General features: G+C 28.4%; 1 protein-coding gene across 2 annotated transcripts; it reads left to right on the top strand.

The window, feature by feature from the left end:
* The first annotated feature begins 6,519 nt into the window (after window positions 1-6,519).
* Window positions 6,520-10,755, top strand: LOC107904213 (linoleate 13S-lipoxygenase 3-1, chloroplastic). Of its 2 annotated transcripts, none has more exons than XM_041079685.1 (8): window positions 6,520-7,053; window positions 7,152-7,432; window positions 7,842-8,079; window positions 8,171-8,494; window positions 8,588-8,781; window positions 8,871-9,172; window positions 9,275-9,541; window positions 9,747-10,755. In XM_041079685.1, exons 1-8 carry the CDS (start codon window positions 6,657-6,659, stop codon window positions 10,501-10,503), a joined length of 2,760 nt encoding a protein of 919 aa, XP_040935619.1. In that variant the 5' UTR covers window positions 6,520-6,656; the 3' UTR covers window positions 10,504-10,755. The 2 variants fall into 2 exon arrangements, with proteins under 2 accessions (XP_040935619.1, XP_040935620.1); XM_041079686.1 differs by lacking the exon at window positions 9,747-10,755 and adding an exon at window positions 9,623-9,739.
* Window positions 10,756-14,581: the final 3,826 nt, after the last annotated feature.

The following is a 14,581-nucleotide window of genomic DNA, read 5'->3' as shown; positions in this document are numbered from 1 at the left end:
TATTATTGTATATTTAATTTGATATAAAAAACAATTTAAAATATAAATTTTTTAATATATATATTAAACTCAATTAAACAATGAAACGATAATAAAATCTTAAATATATATTTGTTTAATTTAATAAAACAGCTTTTATGAAATATTTTTAGGAAATTTGTCAAATAACAAAAAATATTTTACACAAATTCATCCAAACACCAAAAAAGTAAATCATTTTCTATAAACCAGTTTTCGAAAAATATTTTACTGACAAACAAAGGAGCCTTAAATGAATAGTCCTAATAGAATAATAAATTGATCATTTCAATGTCAATATCGGCTAATTCATTTAATTGCATTATTATTATTATTATTATTATTAAAAACTAGATGTGATCATACAAAAAGTTATAGAAATATTTCATAAAAAATTATGAAAGTGTAGTTTTGTATTAGAGTAAGGATCATTTATTAAATATAATAATTGTAATTATAAGCATAATTCTAATTTTAAGAAAATAATTTATTAAACTTTATAATATTTTATCTAGAAAAGAAATAATTATACAAAAAATGTCAATTATATATATTTGATAGTTATGAATTTAATCAATTATATAGGCATATTGTAATTACTCTTCTTTTTTTAAAGATATGCAATGACTCTGATATAACTAATTAAAATTAGCAACTAATTAAAAAAATGACACAGCAAAGCATTAGGTATATGAATGATTTATGTATTAGCCTTTTTCTAACAACTTTAAATTATTTATAAACTTAATAGCTTAATTTAAAATGATTTTTAAATAATCTTATCGATAATTATGATGTTAATTTAATTATTTAATTCACTTTATAAATGTATAAATGAATATATTACGACTGTTTTGAAAAAAAATCAACAATTGCAATATTATAATTTTTTGGACCCACAACAAGCTGGCAGTTTTTTTTTTAACAAAACCCAAATTTTTTAAAAATCACTAAACCGAACCATAACTTTTGGCTTCGGATATTTTGATTTTTATTCCATACGATTTTGGTGTCAAAAGTTAAAAATCAAATGAAGCGGTTTGATTCAATATTTATTCAAAAATTGAACCGAACATAATGCACCCCTAAATAAGGCTAAAGGGTTAAAAAAGTCTTATTAACAAATTAAAAAATCAATTAATCCCTTTTAAAATGTAAAAATTATTAAAAATTATAAAAATCATAAACAATTTTTTTTAAAAAGTTTTAAAAATTTTAAAATTACACAAAATTTATTAAAAATAACAATATTGACCCATTAAAATAATGATTATAAGAGTTTTTAAAAAGTTTTTAAAAAGTTGGCCCATACTCTTTTATTAGATCGATATTGTTATTTTTAATAAAAAAATTATAAATTATAAATTTTGTATACCTTTTTTCTAATAAATATTTTTTTTATGATTTGTAAATTTTAAAAGGACTTAATTTATTTATTTTAAATTTTTTGCTAGGGCCTTTTTGGCCCTTTAACCTTATTAATTTTAAAATTTTTTAATTTACTTGCAATAAAAAAGTAAGAATCAAATTGAATAAATGTGTAAAGGTTGAATGTTAAATTTGTTATTATACCTCATATAAATACCAAAGCAAACATTTAACAGTGCCCCAATGAATTATTTTGCTTACTCATCTAACTTATAAGGGTTAATTTATCTATTTTTCAATAAATGGCTAAAATGCAATTTAGGGTATATTATAGGGGTTTTGTGATATTTTAACTTATAATTAGTTATTAAAATATTCCAACCGACATTATATTATTATTCTATCCATTTATAAACGGGGCCCAAATAGATGGAATGATGTAGAAGCTGTTTATTTTTATTTTCTTTAATTTTTTAGACTCACTAATTTACCATAAAAAAAATCTAGGAGTCGTGCGTTTTTATATATTTCAGCAATAGGTAAACTGTAAAAATAATTATTTTTATTTATATCATATTATATTTTAATTATTTATGTTTGAAATGTTACGTTTTAGTCGTTTATGCTATCATTTTGTTACGAAGTGGTCACTCTACCGTTAAACTCTGTTATAGGACGGCCGTTAGGGAAGTAGCGAAGCTTAATGGTAGAGTAACTACTTCGTAACAAAACAATAACATAAGTGACTAAAACGTAACATGAATGACTAAAATGTAATATAAGATCAACAAAAGTGATTATTTTATAATTTACCCTCTAAAAATATGTTTTGAGTTCGAATTTTATCATTTTTATTTGTGATATATGAGTTTTTTTCCATCATGTGTATATATTTTATTTGATTTATTTTTGAATTTTATCTAGTTTTATTTTATTATTAGTCGATTGTGCATTAATTAATTTTACATACTATTGTAATTGATCGATTACATAAATTTATATTTATACTTGCAATTTCTATCCTATCTAATCAAACTTTAAAATAATAATAATTAGCGATAGATTTAAATTGAATCGAGTGAGAAATTAATTATATGTCACCTTAATATTTTATTATTATTATAAAAGTAGGATCCATTTTTAAAATACAATATTATTTAATTCTTTAAAAAAATAAAAATGAATTTTAACATATATTACTGATTTGGTATTTAAAATTAATTACCAAATACAAAATCCAGTAATAAAATTTTAACCAATTATTAAGGAAATATTTTTTTCCAGCTAATTACATAATGTTTCGCAATGGGTTACCATAATAACCATAAATGGTAGGGGCTATATTTATAAATATAAAAGGAAGCAAACAGCCATAAACACTTGTTGCAAACTTTTCTGGATTTCTAAACCTAATTTTGAAGATGAAGAAGACTCCATTAGTAATGCAAAAAGCTGATTCGTCCCCAAATTTGCATTTCCCAAAGGTAATATATGCCCTCACAATTTTATACTAAATCTGCTTGTTCTTACAACATAATGTTTTATTTGGCTAATTATTTAATTAATATTTTTAATTAAAGCTAGTTTAATAGAGTGATATGTAATAAGGTCTGTCATTGCTTTTCCTCAAAGGATAAATAAACAAATAAAGTCTGCCATTGCCGAGATGTACTTACTTGATTCTGTGTGTGTTTTTTATATTTCTTATTATAAATATAGTGTCTGCTATATTAACCTCTCAATGGAAATATTAAAATCACTCCTCAATTTCTTATTATATTCTATGTATTAGGTTTTATATTCAAACTATATTATATTGTTTGGTCGTTGTTGCATTACCACATTGTTTAATATATATAAATATATATATATATACGCGCGAGTGAAAAAAATATATATAATAAGTTTATAAAAAAAAATTCAAATGTAATTTTAGTTTACAAAGTAAACTTAAAATAGTAAAGAATATGATGATCAAAATTCAAAATTTATGATTCTCGTTATCTCTATATATATTTTTTAAAATTTATTAAAATATAAAAATATAATATTTAATATTTAAAATATTTAAATTTGATAATTATATAAAATTTTGAAGTGATTATTTTAAAGAATATGATATTTTTATATATATATATTTTTTTTTTGAAAAAGGGGAGTTCTAGAAAAATAGTTTTTTTCAAAAAAAATTCCTAAATAAGTGGTTGAGAAAAAAATCTCTATAAAATATTATTTATTTACTTATAAAATAATTTTGAAAGAAATTTTTAATTAAATTAATATTGGGTGATGATGTGGTACAATTTTATAATGTCATGTTATTATACCTTAATACTTCGTTTAAGAACATGAATATAAGCCAATTAAGTTTTAGCTCGGTTGATATCGACATTATTGTTAATTTAGGAAAATGTGAGTTTGAATATGCTGAAATGTATTTATTTTCCAATTTAAGGATTGGGAAGAATTATAGATAGTTCTAGGTATTGTATAAAAAAATATATATTTAAAATTTTGAATTTAAGTTTTATTTATTATGTAATTGGTAAAAATGAAATGCATATATTTTAAACAAATTAGTTGAAATTGAATACAATCAAAAAATATTTTAAAAAAATTCATATTCATTATTAAATAGTCAATGAATAGTTTATGAATTTAAAAATTATCATAAATGTTGGTAAAAGTATCGTGGAGGTTTTTATACTAGGAGTCAGATTGCATCTTGCCACATTCACTAAAAACATGGGCAAATTAATCTTTATATGTTAGATCGAATAGTGAATTGGTCATTCTTTTAAAATTTTCATCAATTTCTATTATTAAAAAGGGTAAACTACAAAAATTGTCACTTTTGTTTGCATCAGGTTACATTTTAGTCACTTATGTTTGAAATGTTACGTTTTAGTCACTTATGTTATTATTTTGTTACGAAGTGATCACTATTCCGTTAAGTTCCGTTATCTCCCTAACGGTAATTCTACGTGGTAGTTCAACTAGATTTTAAGTGCCAACTTGGATTTCCTAATGGGATGAGAATAGATTTTTAATTAAATAAATTTAATTACTTAAAAATTTTAAACCCTAAATCTTAGTTAAAAAACCATTCATCTCCCCTATTGTTTTAGTTTTTCTTTTTCAATTGACTAAAAAAGCTATTATCATCAAAAAATTTTATTCACATACAAAAGCAAAAGAGGATTCAATGGAGGGTCCAGGTATGTCTTCTTCACCGACAAATTTATGTTCTAAGACTTAAAATGAAGTGGTTGTCGACAAATAAGAAGATGGCAATCGTTTTTATTCCTAATCATTGTTTTTCCAATTCATCACGTTCTTGAATAATTGATTTTTCAATCCAATTTTTTCTGACTTGAATCGGCTTGTTTGTTCACAATCCCTTTTTGGGTATCTCTTTTTTCTAATCTGAAATTATTTTAGTTGTTAATATTCATATCAAGAATTTTAATTTAAGGTTTTCATTAAACAATAAAAAATCTAATATTTTATTTTTCAGTATTGAATAAAAGAGATATAGGAATGGAAAGAAGACATACCTGAATCCATTGAATCCATCTTTATGAAGCAATCAATTTGATGTCAATTATTTTGATCTTAATAATAATTTTTCCACTCAAATGAAAAAAAAACAATTGAAAAAAAGAAGAGACTGAAGAAAAATTAAAAAGAGAAGATAAACAGTTTTTTTAGTTAATGTTTAGGTTTAAAAATTTTAATTAATTAATTTTTTAATTAAAAATTTATTTTCATCCCATTTAGAAATCCAAGTTGGCATATAAAATCTAGTTGGACTGCCACGTAGGATTACCGTTAGAGAGATAATGGAACTTAACGGTAGAGTGATCACTTCGTAACAAAATAGTAACATAAGTGACTAAAACGTAACATTTCAAACATAAGTGACTAAAATGTAACCTGAGGCAAACATAAGTGACTATTTTGGTAGATTACCCTATTAAAAATTGATTCATGTACGTTAACATAAAGTACAAATAATACACCACATGTCACTATTTGGTTATTTTGTCAGTTATATTAGTTTTTAACAGCACAGATGGATGAACTTTTAACTGAAAAGACTTGTTTACTCTTTACTTTAATGTACATGTACTAATTTACCTATTATTTCAATAAAAGAAACAAAATACAATTAAACTCTTAATACAAAGACTTCCATAATATTTTTACCAATAAATATTACATTTTAAAATAATTTATTATTCAATTTACACTAAAAATTTTAATACCATCATATTGATAAATTTCTCTTTTATATATATATATATTTTTTTTCTTATCCAAATTTTTTATGATGGAATAGTATCAATACTTTTTTGATGAACGAATATTATCAATACTTAATCATTTGCTCTTCATTGAGATAATTTTGATAAGATCAGAAGAAAAAAAAAACACTAAATTATAGATTTGGACAATATATATTTTTCAAAGTAGATTCGGACAATATTGGTATTTTGGTCAAAATATGGTATAAGTATATATTTTTTATAAATTTTGAATTTAGTTTTTATACTTTTATTTTTAAGAATTTAGTCTTTTTATTTTTTAGATTTTAAATTTCAAATTATTTTGTTAAAATTAGGGTTATTATAATGATATTCTTTTAGTTAAACTACTATCAAGTGAGTTTTTTTTTTAATTTTAAAATATTACACCAAAAAATTTAACAATATCAACAATTAAACTTGAAATTTAAAATCTAAAAGTATAAGGATTAAATTTAAAGTTTTGTGAAGAGTATAAGCACTTATAGCATATTTTAAGCTAGTAGTATTTTGAAAGAAGAGAAGGAGATAAATGTCATTTCCAGCAAACTAACCCCCATCTGCCCCCCTTTCTAGTTGCTTTCCCCCAACCACGTTGCATACTCGGAAAGCTGGAACTCGTTTTGACTCAGCAGCCTAATTTATTTGATTTTTAAAAAAATCAGTAGCAAAGAATACTGTAAAACCCAAAAAAAAGTCAGTTACTGTTAAATTCACGAAAAGAATTTGAAAAACGTGTGGACGGTGAAAAATTTACAATTCTAACCTCTTCAAATTTCCAAACATTTCATCAGTTTCTGTATATATATATAAGAGATCTCCCATTACTGGATTCTCAAATAAAGGGAAAAAGGGAAAAAAAGAAAAAAAAAAAAAAGAAAGCCCATCATCTCCATTTCACAAGAACTCTTAACAAAATAAAGAAAGAGAGGCAAAGAGAGGAATTTGAGTTAGCAGAAAACAATGGCAGTGGCTAAAGAAATGATGGGTTGTTCTTCATTTGTGTCTTCATCGAAAGTGTTTCTAAATTCAACTTATGGTTTCCAACAGAAACAGAACCGGTTCCTCTTTGTTAAACCTGTCTGGGTTCCAATGGAACAAAAGAGAAGGGTGCATTTGAGGAAAGCTGCTAAGGTCCCTGTGGTGGCTGCTATTAGTGAAGATTTGATAAAAGCCAAGGCCAAAGCCGTGCCTGCTCAAAAGGAAAAAGCTGTTGAGTTTAAGGTGACTGCTACTATAACTATCAGGAACAAGAACAAGGAAGATTTTAAAGAGACTTTAGTTAAGCATTTCGATGCTTTTACCGACATGATCGGAAGGAATGTCGTTTTGGAACTCATTAGTACTGAAGAAGATCCTAGTAAGAAGATCCTGCTACAATTCTGTTTTTTTCTTTTCTTTTAATTTATAAATTCTGGGTTTCATTATCTAATTCTGGGTTTTTTTGGTTTATTGAAGAAACCATGGCTCCAAAGAGAAGCAAAGAAGCAGTGTTGAAGGATTGGTCCAAGAAAGCAAACGTTAAAGCCGAGAAAGTTTATTACACGGCGGAATTTACGGTGGACTCGAATTTCGGAGTACCGGGTGCTATCACGGTGACCAACAAGCACCAAAAGGAATTTTTCCTGGAAAGCATCACCATTGAAGATTTTGCTTATGGTCCTCTGCATTTTCCCTGCAATTCTTGGGTACAATCCAACAAACACCATCCTGGGAAACGGATTTTCTTCACCAATCAGGTTCATCATATAACGCCTCTCTTTATTTTTGTTTATTCATCCAATGTTTAATTTTCCGTGATTCATGACAGTTTTCAAGTCTTTGGTCCTTTTTTTTGGGTGTCTTTGACAACCTGTTCAACTGACAAAAAAGTATGGTCAAAACTTTGTATCTAAAGCTTTTTGAATTTTCATCAAAGGAAGAAAAGTTGAACCAGTCAGAGCTTAGCTAGCTGACTCTCAAATTTCATTTCTTGGAATTTTCAATTATCTTTTACAATTCAAAACAGTTTACTTTTTCTATTAGTACAAGTTAATCTGACCAAGTAGATTAAATTATGTTTGAATATGTATCGGATTGGCTTGTCTAATTAGTATATGTTGTTTTGATATGAGTTCTGATATTCAATTGCCCTTTTTGTTTGAGCAGCCTTATTTACCCGACCAGACACCGAAAGGTCTAAGAGCATTAAGAGAGAAAGAGCTAGACGATCTGAGGGGCAATGGCAAAGGTGTGAGGAAACTCTCTGACAGGGTTTACGACTTCGATGTATACAATGACTTGGGAAATCCAGACAAGGGCATTGATTATGCCAGGCCGATGCTCGGTGGTGAAAAAGTGCCTTACCCGAGACGGTGTCGCACTGGCCGTGGTCCTAGTGAAACAGGTAAATACATGGATTTTCCATGTTGTAATGGTAACTCATTATCTTAGTTTCTATGCTTTTGTGAACTCTAATTCTCGTTTGTTAATGGCAGACATGGAAGCAGAGAGCAGAGTTGAGAAGCCATTGCCAATTTACGTGCCTAGAGATGAACAATTTGAGGAGTCGAAGCAGAACGCTTTCTCTGCAGGGAGGCTTAGAGCAGTGCTACACAACTTGTTGCCGCAGTTGAAAGCCAGCATTTCCACCCATAACCGCGACCTTAACTCCTTTTCCGATATTGATGGTCTTTACAAAGAAGGGCTCCTCCTCAAATTAGGCTTTCACGAAACAGTGAAGAAGTTGCCGAAAATGGTCAGCAAATTACAAGAATCTAGTGAAGGACTCCTCAAATATGAAACCCCTAAAGTTGTTTCCAGTAAGTACAATTCACTTTTTTTTGCCAGTTTCCATATCAAATAACCTTAAAGATTACTTTTCTAAAGGCAAAACATGTGATCTACATATGCAGAGGACAAGTTTGCCTGGTTGCGCGATGACGAATTTGGCCGCCAAGCATTGGCTGGTGTCAACCCTGTCAACATCGAGAGACTTGCCTCTTTTCCACCAGTGAGCAAGCTCGACCCCGAGATCTATGGCCCCCAGGAATCTGCACTCAAAGAAGAGCACATTGCGGGCCAGCTTAATGGCATGACTATTCAACAGGTAAAATCTTATACTAAATTTATCAGAGTTCTGTTTTCTTATTTACCATACAAAGATATTAATTTTATTGTGTTTATATTTGAATTTAGGCTTTGGATGAAAACAAGTTGTTTATGGTGGATTATCATGACATTTACCTACCGTTTCTTGATCGGATTAATGCTCTTGATGGCCGAAAATCATATGCTACTCGTACCATATTTTTCTTGACTCCGAGCGGGACTCTCAAGCCAGTCGCCATTGAGCTAAGCCTCCCTCATACCTCACCAAATTCCCGATCCAAACGTGTCGTCACACCTCCTGTTGATGCAACCACAAATTGGATTTGGCAGCTTGCTAAGGCTCACGTTTGCTCCAATGATGCTGGTGTTCACCAATTGGTTAACCACTGGTAAGAGCTTAAGTTTCAACATCAAACCGTATTCATTGGATTTTGTTTCTATAAACTGAAATACCTGATTTTTTATTTTATTTTTATTTTATGATAAAACAGGTTACGAACACATGCATGCATGGAACCTTTTATATTGGCTGCACATAGGCAATTGAGCGCAATGCACCCGATCTTTAAGCTTTTGGATCCACACATGAGATATACACTAGAGATCAATGCCCTAGCTCGCCAAAGCTTGATCAGCGCTGATGGTGTTATCGAGAACTGCTTCACTCCCGGTCGCTACTGCATGGAGATGAGTGCTGCTGCTTATCGGAGCCATTGGCGCTTTGACAAGGAAGGCCTGCCTGCGGATCTAATCCGAAGGTAAATTACTGAGTAATCTTTTGTTTTTTTTTTTTTATCAATATTGAGACGAAAACAAAACAAATAATTCAACTTCAACAGGATATCTATTGAAGCATATGGACAATTTTTGCTTTCTTCACATGGAAGTTATGTTTTGTTACAATTGACAAACGAAAACCTTTGAAGTGAACCGAACATAAAGAATTGTCCTTTCATTATGCAGGGGAATTGCGGTTCCTGACCCAACACAGCCACATGGTCTAAAGCTCCTGATTGAAGACTACCCATATGCCTCGGACGGGCTACTGATATGGAATGCTCTCGAGAATTGGGTTCGAACCTATGTGAACCGTTACTACCCGAATTCAAGCCTGGTGTGCAATGACAGAGAGCTACAGCAATGGTACCATGAGTCTGTCCATGTAGGCCATGCTGATTTCAGCAAAGAGTCGTGGTGGCCCTCATTGAAGACAACGGATGATCTAGTTTCCATCCTAACCACCCTCATTTGGCTCGCTTCGGCCCAACACGCTGCACTTAATTTCGGACAGTACCCTTATGGTGGCTATGTCCCCAACCGTCCTCCTCTAATGAGGAGATTAATACCCGATGAAAACGACCTCGAGTATGCTAATTTCCTTGCTGATCCACAAAAATATTTCCTATCAGCGTTGCCAAGTTTATTACAAGCAACTAAGTTCATGGCTGTGGTCGACACCTTATCGACACACTCACCCGATGAGGAGTACTTAGGAGAACGACAGCATCCGTCGATTTGGTCCGGTGACGCCGAGATAGTCGAAGCCTTTTTTGGGTTCTCAGCGGAGATCAGACGGATAGAAAAAGAGATTGAGAAAAGGAATGCCGATCCTAACCTAAAGAACCGGTGCGGAGCCGGGGTGTTACCATATGAGTTGCTTGCACCTAGCTCAGGTCCTGGGGTAACATGTAGGGGCGTCCCTAACAGTGTTTCGATATGATCTAAAATTGGAAATCATAGTGCTCATATTTATTCATTCTTAATCAAAACTTAGGTATATAAATTCATTACGTCTTTGATCGAGCTGACTACTAAATAGTGGTCAGTAATGGGTTATATATAACTCTTTTTAAGCTAGAGAATATACATAGAATAGAGCTTGTAAGCATACTTGGTGTATCATATAACCTTGTTATTATGCAAGTGTATCATATAACCTTGTTATTATGCAATTAAAATAATGTTCAAATTATGAATCCAAACCCAAAATCAAATCAAGTTGGATCAAATGCTACCATTTTCATATCGTTTCAGATATCCCCTACCAAATTTTAATCACATTCTGTTGTCAAACAATCCATATTATTTCGTCACCTTGGAGTTCAATATTAGCACCAATATTTTATTCGCAAAGCCAGCCCTCCGAACTTCACAACCGCCGGTAGCACCCACATCCACTGCAACCGCAGCCTCCACCAGGGACGCTATTCTTCCATCAACTTGAATTTATTTTTTGAAAATAAAGGAAAAATGACAAGACACAATAAAGAAAATAAGTGAGAGAAGAGCTATAAAAGGGCAAGCGAGGAATTGCTTAAGAGAGAGAGAGGGTTTAGGGAGCTTAGTAGAGAGGAGGAAAAATATATTAAGTGAGAAGGGGCTGACTTTTAGTTACTAAAAAGGGGTAAATATTAAAATAATATATGAATTTTGGTTTAATATGTAATTTTATATATAAAATTTTTATTTAGTTAAGTTATTATAAATTATTATCATAATATTTGATATAATATCATTTTATGTTGGTATATTTATATTATCTAATATAAAAATAAATTGATGTCTTTATTTCTTTAAATATGTATGATTGGATCATAATTAAAACTTTATGTATACATTTGAACAACAATAAAAATTTTATACGTGTAATTGCACCAAATCAAAGTTCATATATCAAATTGCATATTAAAAATTCATATATAATTTTGAGATTTTTCCCTTTAACAAATTTTGTATTGAATTTAATAAGTTTATAATCTTTATTTTTAGTCATTCATGTTCCATTAGAAAAATTACTATTTTATATATTTAGAAATGACATTTAAATCAATATTTTTTAGAATAAATAACATTAATATTGTGTTAATTACTCAATATCATATAATAAGCCAAACAGGAAATCAATAAAATTTGCATTATCGAAAAAGTGAAGGAAATAAATTTCGTTGAATTAATTTATAAAAATAAATTGAAATAATCAATTTTATAAAAAAAATTATTTTATTCGTCCATTTAATTTTTTGCCTTTTTTAACCTTTAAATTGTATTATTTGTCAAATTATTCCAAAATGAATGAAAAATTTAACCTTTTGTTAACTTGACTGACATTGCATACACGTGGATGCCACATCAATAATTATTAATTTTTAAAATTCAAAATATTTTGAATTTTAAAAATAATATTTTAGAATATTATAAATTATTAAAAAGTTATAAAAATTGTAAATATATATTTTTTAAATTAAAAAAAATATTTGCTAACATGATCTAAAAGTGGCAATCCACGATTAACAAACATTAACTTTTCCATTCATTTTGGGATATTATGACAAATAATGCAAGTTCAAAAGCTAAAAGAAATGAAAAATTAAATAAAGGGCCAAAATGATTTTTATATAAAGTTGGAGAGATAAATAAGTAATTATACCAAACAAATTTTCACGTGAATACTGTAGGGCCCAATTTTAGCCCGGGGCCCAATAAACAACAATCCAAGATACAAAGCCCATTTACCCCCACTAAACCGACCACTAACTCCATCACCCTACTTGCCACTAACTCCATCACCCCACTAATCCCATTACCCCACTTGCCACCATGGAAGGAGGCAATTAGTTGTAAAATTTGGCTATAAAAGTTATTCAAAACTATTGTAAAAGAGGGGGGTTCTTTTTTGGAGATTAATCAAATATCAAAGCAAAAGAGGTTTCTTTGTCTATTCTCGTTTTAAGTTCTTTGTTTGTATATTGTTTTCCTTTCAATTTTATTTTGTTTTTTTATATGAAAGTAAAAATAAAGGGAAGAAGCTTACCCATTTTAGAATTACTGAAAAAGAGTTTTTTTTTAGGTCCGGCTACTGTGTACGGTGACGCCGACAGCGGCTCGTGGGGGTCCGGTGACCGGAGCAAGGCTGGACCGATGGCCGAATTTAGAAGGGAGGGGGAGAGTGTTATTTTTAAATATTGTTATTATTATTATATTTATTATATTATATTTATTTTATTACTGTTACTATTATTTTATATATTTATTATCATTATTTATTTATTATTATTATTGGTAACATATTGTTATTTTTATTATTTTATTATTATTATTGTTATTATTATCATGGTACTATATTAAATAGTTTTGTACTATTATTACTACTATTATTATATTTTCATTCTATTTATTTATTTACCTAAAAACCTTATATAACTTTATTTTATTTTATCATTTATTTATATCTTCTTATATAATATTTTTTCCCTATATTATTATTATTTTATTAATATATTATTATAATTGTCTTCTATTTTATTGTTCTTATTATTATTTTAATCATTATTACTATGTTTATGGTTACTGTTAACATTATTCTATTATTACTATTATTATCGTTAATTAATTTTATATTTTCATTACCTTATATATTTTCTTTTTATATTTGTTATGATTATTATTACTATTATTGTTTTATTATTATTACTTACATACTTTCATCATCCTCATATATATATACATTATTTTCTATTTTTACCATTAATATTATTATTAACGTATTGTTTTTTTATTAATGTATTATTATTTGCGTTATTAACTATGTTATTTTATTATCATTTCTTTTTATTGTCTATGTTAGTTTTAAAATTGGTCCATCTTGTGGTTTTCGTGAATTGTTTTTTTAGTATTTGTGTTCTGTAATTTATTAGCGCGACATTTTATTCACAAATTATTGTTTAAAATAAAAATGTTTTTCGTTTAATTGTTTCTTTTTATTCGAAAGTTTTTTCATAATAAAGTAATCCTCGTATTTGGGAGCTTCGAGAAAATTGTGCTCTAACTTACTGGGTTCTGATTTTCCTCGTCGAATCTAAGTAATCGAGTACCATTCCTTAAATCAAAATGTATAAGTTTCAAATAAAAGCTTATTATCAGGAATTCAAAGTGTTGTGCCCTAACTCACTGGATATGACATTTTGTATCCCGAGATAAGGATTTCTAAAAAATAAGGAAATATTTCGTGTTTGGAAATTCGAGAAATCGTGCCCTACCGTGCTGGGTTTCGATTTTTCGTTCAACTGAATAACTGAATATCCTTTTGAAATTCCGTCTATGTTTTCTTAAATTAAAATGAGGCAATATTTTGTGTTTGGAAATTCGAGAAATCGTGCCCATTATAGATAATATGGTTTTACAAACCTATAAATAGATATAGTTGTCCCTTCTTTTAATCATTCGAATTCGATATAGTAAATTTTTTTCTTTTCGGCCTGTGACTTTTTTCTAAAAGAATTTTTACATAAAATATGTGTATTTTTTTAATTTTCTTTGCCATACATTACCATTATCGATAATATATTTTTTCACACGTTATGTATTTATTTGAATATGCATTTAAAATTTTATACGTATATTTCCATTACGTCAAAATTAGAAGCATTTTAGAAATGTTAAAAACTATAATTAATATTTTATAAATCAAGATGTTTAGTTAGTATCTTTGGCGAAGAAGATGATGACTATTACATAAGAAAAATATATATATATATATATGTATATATATGTGTGTTTGTTTTGACTTTTTAAATGTGTGATAGACATAGGTGGCCTCATTAATGGGTTGGTGGGAGACATATGTAAACCTATTAAATCAATGAAAGGAGGAGGATAATTGTGAAATTTAAAAAAGTTTAGGGAAAGTTGTGGGAAATAAAGTAGGTGTTCAAATTGTAAAAATACAAAATATTATAAAATTTTCATATCCACTCTAATTTTGAAAACTGCTAAGGAGAATATAGGAATGGAGGGGAAAA

The sequence above is a fragment of the Gossypium hirsutum genome, chromosome A10 (genome assembly GCF_007990345.1).
Source record: "Gossypium hirsutum isolate 1008001.06 chromosome A10, Gossypium_hirsutum_v2.1, whole genome shotgun sequence".
In the NCBI taxonomy this organism is placed as follows: domain Eukaryota; kingdom Viridiplantae; phylum Streptophyta; class Magnoliopsida; order Malvales; family Malvaceae; genus Gossypium; species Gossypium hirsutum.
This window is presented reverse-complemented; position numbering and strand designations above follow the sequence as displayed.